This window comes from Bidens hawaiensis, unplaced genomic scaffold (assembly GCF_021521415.1).
Source record: "Bidens hawaiensis isolate Kalapana, Puna unplaced genomic scaffold, B.hawaiensis_p1.1 tig00009196_1, whole genome shotgun sequence".
Classification (NCBI taxonomy): Eukaryota; Viridiplantae; Streptophyta; class Magnoliopsida; order Asterales; family Asteraceae; genus Bidens; species Bidens hawaiensis.
Genome location: NW_027491680.1, coordinates 830,313 through 843,263, shown reverse-complemented (window position 1 = coordinate 843,263; position 12,951 = coordinate 830,313). Strand labels below are relative to the sequence as shown.

The following is a 12,951-nucleotide window of genomic DNA, read 5'->3' as shown; positions in this document are numbered from 1 at the left end:
TCGCAACCATCTCAGTATATTTTTGTTAATAGAATATTTGTTTTATTCATTTTATTATAATTATTATGAATTATAAAAAGGGAAAATCTTCCTTCCTTCCTTCCTTTGTTCCTTATCCTTTTATTTTCCGTTGAAGCAAGCAAAGAGTGCAGTGCTATTGTGGTTTGATTCAACTATAATAATAATAACTAGAGTCATCAAACAACACGCCTGCCATCGACAAAGACCTAAAAAAGGTACAACACCCAAACACGCCTACCACATCTCTTCTTAGTACCTACTTTGTGTAACAGGTTGTTCAGAAAACTGCTGCTACATTTGCTCCTAGGGCTTCAACATTGTACCTGGATCAACCTTATACACTGTCTTTGAGGTTCAAGCATATGCTTCAATGCTCTTGGGTGGAGCCCTGTCTTATAACCTTATATTCCCATCAAATGAACCTGATATTTGGAGACTCATGGTCCATCTGGATGTTTAGTAAGCTACATTTTCTTTCAATTACTTATTCATTTGTTAAAGTTTAGGCTCCCAACTTTTATTATACCCGCATCAGTTTTGGTTCACCCCATTTTTGTATCTGTACTAGAAGAATTGACACTTGAACATGTATAGTGATATTAAAAGTTGAACTTGTTTACAGCAATTCCTTCCCTTCGTGCACGAGACTGTTCAAAAAATGAAAAGGAAGCTCTCAACTATCTGTTTCTTCTTGTCCCGCTGCTGAATGTTATAATCCCATTTTTCTTGAAATCTTTTGCGGTTGTCTGGTCCGCAGACACAGTAGCTTTTTTTGCTATGTATGCTTGGAAGGTAAAATCTTTTACTTGGAACCCAACTAGACCCCCATCCGATCCGTATACATTTTGTCTCTTGATTAACTTTTTATGATTGTTTTGATGTTTTTTTGCAGCTAGGGTGGCCACAGAAAAGGGAGTAGTAGTTCATTCTAAATGGTGTTGGATTGGAGCTTAATAGTTTTACATAAGGTTGTTTACAACAGGGTAGGAAAATGTATATGGATCTTCATACCCTGTGTATTCATGTATACTTTTATTAATTTATAAAGAAAATGAATTCTCAAATGTCATTGCTGAGGCTGCTAAGATAGGTTTGAGCTAGCAGTTTGAAACTTTGAATCAATTCGGGTCCTGGATCGGACCTAACAACCCAAGCGGGCCAGATTCTGGTTTTTAAAAAGCGCACCAGAGCACGCCTTGGTGAGGTGCAAGGTGTACTTCGAGGCTCATGTAAAATGAGCCTGCCGAAGACTTTTGGGCATGGGAAGGTTTTGTGCAGTACATGTAGTTTTTTTAACCGGAAAAGTGCATTGTCCAGGCAAACTTTATTAACAGCTTTAAAACAGAAACCAAGACCTAATCTGATTCAGCTCTCTTTGTGTTATTCAAAGATAAGTGGTATTAATGTTATTTGGGGTAACCTCTAATTTGAAAAAGTTTCAATATAATATTTGTTACTCGTTTTACAATAACTCAAATAAATTATAGCATTAACAAACTTACAAATATAACAAATAAAATGTATTAAATATATTTTCTTAAAGAACATGCACTACAAAACAATTCACAATCTAACAGGGTTTTAATCAGTCCTTCCTATTCAAAATGCTGCACCACTTAATGACCTGCAGGGTTGACTAGGACTTGTAGGATCTGGATCTAGATAGCCATAATAACTCATCTCATCACTTTCAACAAAACCAACATCATCTCGTCATGACGTAAACCAGCCGGGCCACTCTTGACCTACTCAAAATCAGATCTTAGAACAGAGTCGAGCTTAAACAAGCCTAAACCTACATTGGAGCTCACTTAACAAAGAGGCTCGAGCCTGAGCTTCGCATATCGAGCCAGACATAGGCTCGCGAAGCTAAATAATTATTATATTTATATGAATAATAGGCTCGATATCATATATATAAAAATGATAATATAACTAAATAATATATATTTGATTATTAATGAAAAAAAATAAATGTAAATATATATAAATAAAATAACTAAATCATTAATAAATAATAAACAAGGTGAGCCAGAGCCAAGCTCGAGCTTGAATAATTACTCACGAGCTGAGCTCGAGCTCAAAAGAAGCCGAGCTCAGGCACTCTTAAAGACGAGCTTAAGCTTAGATAAGCCCGAGCTCGGCTAGGCTCACGAGCTGTTGGTTTTCATGATTACTGCTTACACGCAACGTCACTTCATCCTTAAACAACACCTAAATACTCACTCATTCCATCACAAACTATAAAAAACCAATTCATTACAAACGAAAGTTAACAAACATAATTTAGAACCAAAACATATTACATACCGCATAATATTTTGCTCTTCCAGACTGCTACATTAAACCTGCCTACAGATACTCCTCGTCACTATCTTCATCATACTCAGAATCTGACTCATTATTCCTAGGCCGCATCAAACTATTCATGTCAAATGAAGACTCGGTTTCCATCTCATCAACATCTATCGTGTCATATCTCATCCTTTCCTCAAATTTACTATCCGAACAATTAAGAAGCCACGCAAGTGAACATTTAAGTCCCTTTCTAGCAACCATTTGATGCCTCGGTCTTATAGTCGACTCCAAACCGTAAGTAAAAAAAGCCGGGAAATCAACCAACTCGTCCAATTCCCGACCCATCTTATGAAAATAATCAAAATTCAATTTCATAATATCCATATTCAAAGCAAGAATTTGTGGACACAAAATAACCATTTTTTTCACGTGTGTTTCAGAAAACCCGCACGTTTTCAAAAAATCGACATGCTTCACGACAGCTGCGTTACTTAAACTCACAATTTGTGGCATCTTTTCAATAACTTTCCCAAAATCTTCACGGGTTAGATTAATGAGTGATGCAAGGAAAGTTAGCTGTTTAGATAGCTTTTGGCCAAGATCGAGCCCGATAATTTCAGGATATTGTGCGATTATTGAACAAATAAACGATTCCCGGACACCAAACTCGGTTAAAAACTTGACATTCAGTTTGATACGATCGTTTAACCCGAACCCAAGTATGTGAGGTCGTTTTTCAATCAAACGGGCCACAGCTAATGTCGGGATTCCTACGCTTTCAAGATACTCAACGAACGGTTTGATCACTCTCCCGACTCGCATTCCTAAAATCTCAGGATATCTTGTTAAAATTCCACCAATTTCCCGTCTTGAAACCCCAATTCCAACTAAATACGCTACCGACGTGCTCATTGTACCCTCGAGTTTATACCCTAAAACTTCCGGGTACTTTTCAAGAACACGTGGAATGTCATTCGGTTTAATATCCAGCCCTTCTAGATACTTAACAACGGGTGCAAGATCGACTACGACACTGGCGTGAAGAACTTGCGGGTACCGTCTTAAAAACTCGGTTAAGTTTGACCGTTTGACACCTAGTTTACCTAAATAATCAAGAACCGGGATCATGTTTTTCTTGACACTACAGCCTAGAACAAGAGGGTAGTTGTTTATATCTTCAACTGTTAACCCTAATGTGTGAAGAAAATCAACCCGTTCTTTCATAACATCCACGGTTACGGGAAGTTCTAATCCGTCAAGCTCGTCTGGTTCAATATTAATACTTTTTAAAAACTCGTAAACGCGAGCCCGGTTGGCGATTCGTTCGTTTTTCATTTCTAATAAGCTTGCACGACCGTATAACGATGAGGGTTTTGGTTGTTTTTTATTATTGGAACGGGTCGGGTCAGAACTCGAGGCGTATGGTCTACTAGCAACAGAACATTGCAGTTTTGTAATAAAACTGTTTCTTTTTTGGTGATAACTTGGACTTAGTAATTTTGGCTTGAGAAACATAAGGGAAGATATCTCATGGTGCACGATTAACATACTTGATTTGGGTATGCAGTTATAGCTGCCTATGATCTTCATGCTTGTTGTACATCCAAATAAATCTGCAGCCTGTAATATTACAAGATTTAGAAGTGTCGTTAAGAGGTTTACTATTTACAAGAAACATGTAAATGTGGCAGCTGAAATAACAAATAACAGTTATGGTCAAGCTTGTAATTATGTTATTGTTCTATACCAAACCGTTAATAAAGTATGATATTACATTCATCATGGTTCGCTTGGCTTACAACCAGAAACAGCATATCTCTCATTTGTTTTACATATAAACTTATTTATCAAGTAAACATTTTGGGCGTGTTCGTTTCACAGAATTCGTGGGAATTCAAAGGAATTGGAATTGAAATCCCATGGCATGGCATCTTAATTCCATTTTGGTGTGTTCGGTTCAAAGATTTGGAATTGGAATTGGAATTGGAATTGGATTTCAATTCCTTCAAATTCCTTTAAATAAAAGGAATTCCAAATCCCTCCAAAGAGTGGGGGAATTCATTAGAATCTTTTCTGGAGTTTTTTTGAACGAGGACAACGAATAAAACATTTTAGTTTTTAGGTACACTTTTTAAAGCAGAATAGTTCGGTTTGGGCAGATTTCCAGCATTGTGTTCATTCATGTTTGTTAGTTAAAATTTGATTTGTAACAGCAACCTAGCAATTAAACTTTATAATTTTTGTTGGGTTTGTTTGGTTATCAAAATAAAACCGCGGGCGGATTGGGGGGAATGTAAAAGGTGCAAGTGCACTATAGATTTTATAAATTACAAACAATTAAACTAAATGAAGATATTAATTATGTAAGAAAAACACAAAAACCCTAGGGATAATCACAAACAAAAACAGATATAATAACGCATTGGTCTATTCTATTCTATTGGGTTTACTTGAATATCAATATGATAGTAGAAGGAAAGAACTACCGGTTGCTGCTGTGACTGACTGAACCTGTACTGTAATGTTTGTTATTGTTAACCGGAGGATATCGGATGGACGGATATTTCTATTTCTATTTCTATTTTATAATAATAATAATAATAATAATAATAATAATAATAATAATAATAATAATAATAATTGCCCCCTTCTCTATCGTTAAGTTCTAATTCCACCTCCTCCTAATCATAAACATCCATATTCACTCCTCCCACACTTAATTTTGTCCAAATTTTAATTAACTTTGCATCATGTTGTGCAGTTTTGGGATAAAACCAACCGAAGTTTCGGTTTTTTGGTTTTTCAGTTTTTCGCTTTTGGATTTTCGGGTTCAATTCGGTTGTTTTCGGTCTTGCTAACCGGGCTAGTAATTTTCGAACCAAAGAAGTTTGACTCATGATACTTTCAAATTGAGGCTATTATTTTTTTAAAAAATTAATAATTAATAGATTGTGTACATTTTGGCTTATATCGGGTTTTACTTAAAATCACAAGACCAAACCAAAGCCGATATATCGGTTCTTACTAAAAAACCGAACCGTCGGTTTCCAATTCGTTTTGTTTTTTCGATTCGGTTTCATGCACACCCCTATGTTTCACGAGGAGGCGAGTGTGCACTTTAGTTAACTACATTGGTGTTAAATGATAAAAGATACAGACATCTATATTGCATTAATGATTTCTAAAAACATGAGCCACATTTAAGATGGTAAGGTCTTCATAGTTGAGGCGAGAGGCAAACACGCACACAATCACCTACACTGATGCAAAGTATTTGTATAACGTTTATATGCTTCTGATAGGTTTTCGTTTTCACATAATCAAATCCGAATAACATCCATACACAGATAATCTTTATGTGCAACCCAGAACCTCCTTTGAGACATGTTAAATTGGTATGTATATACCCTCCAATAACAAAATATATAATCCAAAAACTTTAATTGTAATACAAATAAAAAGAAACAAGCAAAGCCGTTAAAAGCAAATCATGAAAGCATTTATAATCCAAGCTAGTCAACAAGTTAACAAACCCATCACATGTAATCCAGATTACTTTCCATCGAAGACTATATAAACTATTTTAAACACTTCTCTAAAAACAACCATAAAATGGCATGTCCCAAAATTACCGATTCCTTCGTGCCAACAAGCTTCTTCTTTCAGCTTCTTTTTCAGCAACCAAAACACAAAACTCAGCTCCAAGCATATCATGTACATCAACACCCTTTTTAACGCTCATATCAACAATTTCAGTAATCACTTCAACTGTGATAGTAAATCCCAATGTAGACAAAACCCTGATAGCATTTGCAATCCTACATATGCTTTCTCGGGTTTTCAATGGAGTGTAAGCTTCTTCTTGATCTTCAAGGCTTATTGATTTTTGGGATTTGTTGTTTTCTGAGTCGGGTTTAGTGGGTGTCGGTTCATCTTCAATCATTTTATCTTTGACTTCAACATGTTCACCGACCCATATGAACCCGTTACATCCAAGTATTAAGTCGACCCCGTATTCTTCTAAGTGGGAGAAATGGTGCTTGCGCTTTTTTACTAGATATGGAGATACTGTGAGCATCTGACCCTTTTCTAGCTGTGTAACAGAATATTAGTTTCTTAAATGATTATGGTAACAATCATGGCATCAAACATATTCGTGATCAGCTCACTAAAAGCTCGAACCGAGCCAAGCTTAAACAAGCTCGAGCTTTAAAATAAGCTCACATGATAAACAAGCCCGAGCCCGAGCCCGAGCTTCATATACAGAGCTCGATTAGGCTTGTGAAATCAAACGAGGCTATTATTAATATAATAAGTCTATATACATACTTAAAAATAATTATACATGTATATATGCATATATTGGGATAAGATAACTAAACAATATATATTATGTTATTGTGTATATAAAGTCAAACCTTTCCATATTTCTCGCTCCTTGCATGCAGTTGGAAACCCCCATCTCGCATTTTTTCACGAACCTCAGCCTAAAACAATAAAATTAATCATATTATTTTAAGTTACAAGAATTTAGATAAACTTCAGGACACTATCAACACGATCAACCTGTTTCATTTCAAAACACTCTTAGCTCTAATTAATATGTCATTATTGCTACTAGTCTATAACTTGGTGATTTCCAAACCGAAGCCAATAAACATTCTTGGCATTTTAGTGAGAACAACAATCTGAAAAACTATTAATGGAGTATGCTATAAATATGGTACTGACAATTTGATTTGTAATATAAACTTATAAATTAAAAGGAAAGGATATATATATGATATTTTGATTTTAGTTTGGATATATACATGATACGTTAGAATGTTTGTAGTGATATATGTAAAACTTTCCCTAAAAAATAACACAAATCAACTCATCTCAAAGTAATGGGTCAAAACTGCCCCTAGCGTTTTAGATGCTATTACCATTTTAGGACTCTTTTACAAATCAAAAGTCAAAATCAATAGAAAATCTGATTTATTTTTCAACTTTATTTTGCATAGAAAAATTCTCAGAGAAAATAATTTATAAAAAAACAATAAACTAGTTTCAAGAAAGGAGGTCAGGAACTTACACAGACGACATCATTTTCTTGAAAAATGCTACGCATATTGAGCTCATCATCTGCAGTTCTCCGTCTCTAGTAATTAAAAGAATAAATTGAGATGTTAAATATACACAAATATAAACAATCTTGAAAAAAACACAGTAACACAGCTGAAAATATTTATGATTCACAGAATATACAAATCACATACGTTATAACATTATTATTCAATATATATATATATATATTTAGAGCAGCATATAACAGTATAAATCATTTGGGTTAAACAGAAATACAGAATTACAAAATTAAAAGTTTTTAAAGTTGGATATTTCTGATCCGACTTCACTAATTTGCACATTAACGGTGTCATAAGATGTTTGTGAGAAGTTGTAGTTCACACGCTATCTCAACTTTGTGTCAATAGTTGTGTTTTACGTAATTGATTGTTTAGACAGAAACTTCAATTAAACATTGTGACATGGCAGAAGTTGCATCTTCATAAGACAGAAAAGCAATACACTGGTATTCTATTTTATTACTATAAAATATTGTCAATAGTGGTGCGTTACGTAATTGATTGCTTAGTTCTCTAAGTTGCAAATATATTTCTAGATATAAGAAACAGACGCACGAAAGCATTCATATTATTGACAATAGTGCACATATCAGCATAGAAATCATATTTTAACACCGAGCAATGCATACAACACAACATAGTTGAAGATATAATAATACCTGTATCCCGTCTGGAAAATTCATAGAAGAAAGCATCAATACTGCATGTTGGCTAAAATTAACCTCCAACTTCCACCTCTTTTGAGCCACCTTCACATATATAACCATAATACATCTTAAATTAATAATAAATATAATCATTAAAATCAACTAATAGTTAAAACTTACCTCGATAACACGGCCGACAAGAATATCACCGACGTCAGGCTTATACCTACACCAATATGAAACCAAACCAAACAATTAATTAGGTTTCATATATATATATATATATATAGTTTAATGAAGCATATAAAAAAACCTGGCTCTCAAAGTGCGAACAGAGACGAGTTTATCAACGCGCTCGATGACTCCACATACAGTTGCAACAACCTCACCATCAACCACTGTAGTCCCATGGCCCCTAAAAGTTGTTACAATAATAATAATAATAATTAGTTGTGTCTGTAAGAAGAAGAAAATATAAAGCTAAAACAAGACATATAGGAATACTTGAGAATGTTGTCTTCTTGGTTGACGGGAATGGTGTCTGCGACGGTGACGGAATTAGCAGCGGCAGAGAGAGATTCGAGTGCTGTTTGCAGCCTTACTTTCTGCGTCTGATTCAATGGTAGATCCATGCCTCCCATCTCAATCTCAATCTCAATCTCAATCTCTCTTGTATTGATGCTTTAAACCCTAATTAAACCCCTCCCTCAATATAAAAGCAAACAAATAAAAGCCCATCATGGATGGAGCTTGTTTGATTAAGCCTGCCCGGACCAGAATTGGAATTGTTATTCTTAATTATTTTATATCGTTAATACCCGGGTGGGGGTCGGGTACGGGTATTGTCTTTATAAACCATACCATATGTATCGGGTTCCGGTCGGTTATAGAACCGAGTATTTTAATGCCCTATTTCCGGGTATTGAAAAAACTCTGTTTTTGGGGTTGTCAAGCTTTTTTCGGGTATATATTGTATTTTTTAAGAGGTTGGACTTTTTAGGATTATTTTTTTCCGGTAATATCATGTATAGATCGGGTATTTGAAAAACTCGGTTCCGGGTATGGAACCGGTTTGGGTTTTCGGGTATTACCGGGCACAAATCGGTTCTAGTCCAGGCATGGTTTTTGGTACTGAAATGCATACCTTATCCGTACCCTACAGGTAGGATCGGGTATTAAAAACCCGTGTATAAAAAAAAACCTATTCCGGAGTTTTTTTCGGGTCCGATTCCGGGTTCAGGTTTTTGTGCACCTCTACTCAGGTTCAAGCCTAAGCCTGAGCAAATATGTAGTTTAGTATTACTGGTGTAAAATAAAAGTAGGTGAAAATTATGTTGTTTAAAAAATTAACTTCAATTCACACATGTACAAAGTAAGTAAGTATTGTGGAGGATTATGTGAAGGTCATCCCTCATTTAAGATCCTTTATCATGGATTGTGGTTAGTGGGCCCATTTCTTTTTCTTTTTTTTAAATCTTTTTCTTAAACTTGAATTTATAACGGCTAGCTTTTACAAAAAGAAGTTTTATAATAATTTCATTATTTCCTAATCTTCATATGTTCCTATGGATCCATCAATTCTTTTTTCGTTCACAGGGCTTTTAAACAACGATAACAGTGAAGAAAATCCAACTCCATTACTAGGGCCGTCTCCGAGAGTTTAAATACCTCGGCCGAGCAAAAAAAAAGGCCTGTATGCCTTAACAAAAAAAAATTTATTCGCTAGCGTACATGGATACAACTTTTATCGACCAGTTTATTTTAAGTAGAAACCATTCTAAGCATGCACTTATCTCATAAATCATTGCAAATAACCTTATTTTTAACACCAAAAAACATATATATGTAATATGTATAAAAAAGTTTGTGCCCCCAAAACTTATGTGACTCGGCCGATGGTGCGGCTCGCACACCCCCCGAGCCTCCCCTGTCCACCACAAGCATCCTTTCAATTTCAACAGCCTAATTTTACACAATTTCAACAACCCGGTTTCACCTCATTTCAACCACCATGTTTCGTTGAATAGCCATTAGTTATATTTTCGTTGACTTCAAATTTTTTTTCATATTTTATTGTATTCTTGGTTTTTATTTAATTTTAATTCAATTTTATTTGTATTTATTTTAATTTTATAAAATTATTTGTTAAATAAATTTCATATAAAGAATTAAATAAAAATATAAAGTTTAGTCATGTGGAAATTATGAGATTGTTTGTGGGAAGAATGCATATGCTATTGTTGTAGGTAAAAAATATTTGTGAAAAAAATGAATGAAAAGCTGATGTGGCATGCTAACTAGGCTGTTTGTGGAAAGAATTGCCCTGTACTGTTGCTGACAGTCTTAGGGCGGAGAGGGGCACCCTTGGTTACTTGAAATTGGGTATGGTACCATATTTTGTTACACGTTATACTTGGCATTGGGTGTCCCATTTCAAGTACTACGACATGATAAAATTAGGAGGAGAGAGAGAGCATGTGTGTTTTGTTGGTAATTTTTGCGACCACACGTAATATTCATATAATTCAATAATGACAATTAAACATTATTATCAAATATAAACACCTTAAAATGTATGTATGTTTAAACATCCAAAGTCTAACAAACATCATTCATTTCATACCATAAACGTTAGATGATTTTATGAATTACCGCGTCACATACACAATAACCCAACACTCATGAACGTTGCCATGTTGGTGGTACTATATTTTGAATAGTAACAAAATACTTTTATATTTTATTGGAAAAAATGACAATATATATTTATATATAAGTATATAAATAACGACTTTAAACCGTGTCCGATGTTTAACGATACTTTTATTCGGTGAACAACACGCATGTAAACGAACATACACAAAACTAAGTGAGTATTAAACGTTAGCATAAGCATAAGTTTAGGACTACATAAATAATTAAATATACTAAATGTAATTATACAAATACAAGAAATATACGCTCAGGTTCAAGCACCTATATGAGTAACCTAAACCAACTAAATAATCACCGAGTTTAGATGTGATGTGGTCTAAAATATACATAATATTATATAAATATTTCTTATACTTTCAAGCATTTTTGAGCCAAGTTTTATTGAATATTATTATTAATTGGTTCATATGTGGGTTTATTGGTTTCAAGCGACAACGAGCTAAAACTAGTAATCAACTCGGTATATCGATACTGAACGATTTATTTTATTAAGTCATATTTAATCAGTGTGTATACATAATCATTTGATTTACAATATTATTATATTTTATTGATTATCATAATAGTGAGTTTTAAATAAACTAAATATGAATGTATCACGTTTAATAATAAAAAAATATTTAAATAAATGATGTAAACATAATGCATCATATATAATTATGTTTTACATATACATGCATGTGATCGAATAAAGCATTCACAATTATTTGGTTTGGGCTGAATCTGTAGTTGTTGGGCCGACAATCAACGAAGGTTTAGCGGTGGAGTTAACTTATTTTGGTTTAGGGGATTATAAAAAGAAGAATGAAAAAAAAACCTACGGAAGGGGGACATAAGTCAAGGCAGGGGACAACAATTATTAGAAGTGGGGCTGCCCCCTATTGGGGCTACTGTTGTTCGAAGAAAGACAAGACAATCAAGCAGGCAGTCAAGCACCTCTCACAAAAGTCTCGACCAAAAAGAAACAAGCAAGCAAGCTAACACGTGAATTAATTTAAGCTACCAGGCACACAACTCAAATAATTTAAGCTCACAGACTAGTAGCTCAGTTAATTTTATTTCTTTTTTCGATGAACTGCAATAATTATTATATCTTTGTTTCGTCGAATATTGTTATGGTTGGCTAATATTGTTAAACTGCCTGGGTTTGGATGAATACTTTTTAGACTCGTTTTATTTTTAGTTTTGGATTATATATTAATTGGTTCATGTTTTGGTAAAGTTTTTATTTTATTTGGTTGTGATGCATATGCGTATTTGGTATTAATTTATTATTAGTTTATTGTTCTATATGCGTCTTTGTGAATGTCTTTCATGTATGGATGCATATTAGTTGTTTACTGTGTGTTTGTAACTAGTTTATGGTTTATTATTAACGTATTCCATAGGAACGATAATTGAGAGTTTAGAGATACCTTATATTCTGTCACTTGAGAGACCGGGAGGTAATTAAGTGTCGTCTGTTTTGGTTTTTTGCGGGTTTGGGTAGTGATTGCACGGGAGTGAGTTACCCTAGATTCCTTTAGATTCTTACAGATCCGAGTTATAACCGAATTTAATAAAAATACCCCTTTACGCCTTAGGGTATATTGTGATTAGAGAGACCGGGAGGTGATTTAATCTTTGGGTACCTTAGCATAGTTAGGTAAGGTGAGACCGGGAGGTGATCCGAACCATTAAACCGTTGAGCATACATGATATTTAGGGTTCTTATGTACTGTTGGTGAGACCGGGAGGTGATCTAGCTTACTATAGTTATTCCTTAAATTTCATATTTTTATAATACGGTACCATTCATTAATCCATTACCGAGAATTTACGAGTTGACTAGTAGGATTCCTTGCCTAGGTAGTTGTTCCCCCTGTTTGAGTATCAGTCTGATTTGTCCATGTCTAGTTTTAGAGTAAGTATTATTTAGTTTATATTCAATAATTAAAAAAAGACAAAAATCAATAAAAATCAATTTATTTAAGTTATTGGTCAGAGTCTAGTTTAGGTGTCGCTAGTGTCCTGTGGGTTCGATATCCGGACTTCGTTAGGCTTTACTACAGTCGATAGGTACACTTGTCTGTCTAGTGGTCTAGTATTAGGAGAGTCTAGATTTATAAATTTAAAACTAGAGTGTCTAAGTTAGGTTAGGT

The 12,951-nt window shown here is 34.3% G+C and overlaps 1 protein-coding gene and 2 pseudogenes across 4 annotated transcripts; 1 reads left to right on the top strand and 2 right to left on the bottom strand.

Moving 5' to 3' along the window:
- Nucleotides 1-188: 188 nt before the first annotated feature.
- LOC143531647 (protein RESISTANCE TO PHYTOPHTHORA 1, chloroplastic-like) lies at nucleotides 189-1,090 on the top strand (annotated as a pseudogene). Its single transcript, XR_013135054.1, has 4 exons — nucleotides 189-236; nucleotides 294-480; nucleotides 644-813; nucleotides 914-1,090. The product of XR_013135054.1 is annotated as a protein RESISTANCE TO PHYTOPHTHORA 1, chloroplastic-like (transcript).
- A 399-nt stretch (nucleotides 1,091-1,489) lies between these two features.
- Nucleotides 1,490-4,873, bottom strand: LOC143531679 (transcription termination factor MTERF4, chloroplastic pseudogene; annotated as a pseudogene). Of its 2 annotated transcripts, XR_013135063.1 has the most exons (3): nucleotides 4,806-4,873; nucleotides 2,332-3,939; nucleotides 1,490-1,766 (listed from the first exon to the last, which is right to left on the bottom strand). The product of XR_013135063.1 is annotated as a transcription termination factor MTERF4, chloroplastic pseudogene, transcript variant X1 (transcript). The 2 variants fall into 2 exon arrangements; XR_013135064.1 differs by lacking the exon at nucleotides 1,490-1,766 and having other exon boundaries at nucleotides 2,161-3,932; nucleotides 4,806-4,866.
- A 914-nt stretch (nucleotides 4,874-5,787) lies between these two features.
- Nucleotides 5,788-8,795, bottom strand: LOC143531619 (exosome complex component RRP4 homolog). The gene is made up of 7 exons (XM_077026878.1): nucleotides 8,600-8,795; nucleotides 8,409-8,510; nucleotides 8,276-8,321; nucleotides 8,108-8,197; nucleotides 7,397-7,462; nucleotides 6,738-6,806; nucleotides 5,788-6,412 (listed from the first exon to the last, which is right to left on the bottom strand). The coding sequence occupies exons 1-7, from the start codon at nucleotides 8,734-8,736 to the stop codon at nucleotides 5,948-5,950; spliced, it is 975 nt and encodes a 324-aa protein (XP_076882993.1). The 5' UTR covers nucleotides 8,737-8,795; the 3' UTR covers nucleotides 5,788-5,947.
- Nucleotides 8,796-12,951: the final 4,156 nt, after the last annotated feature.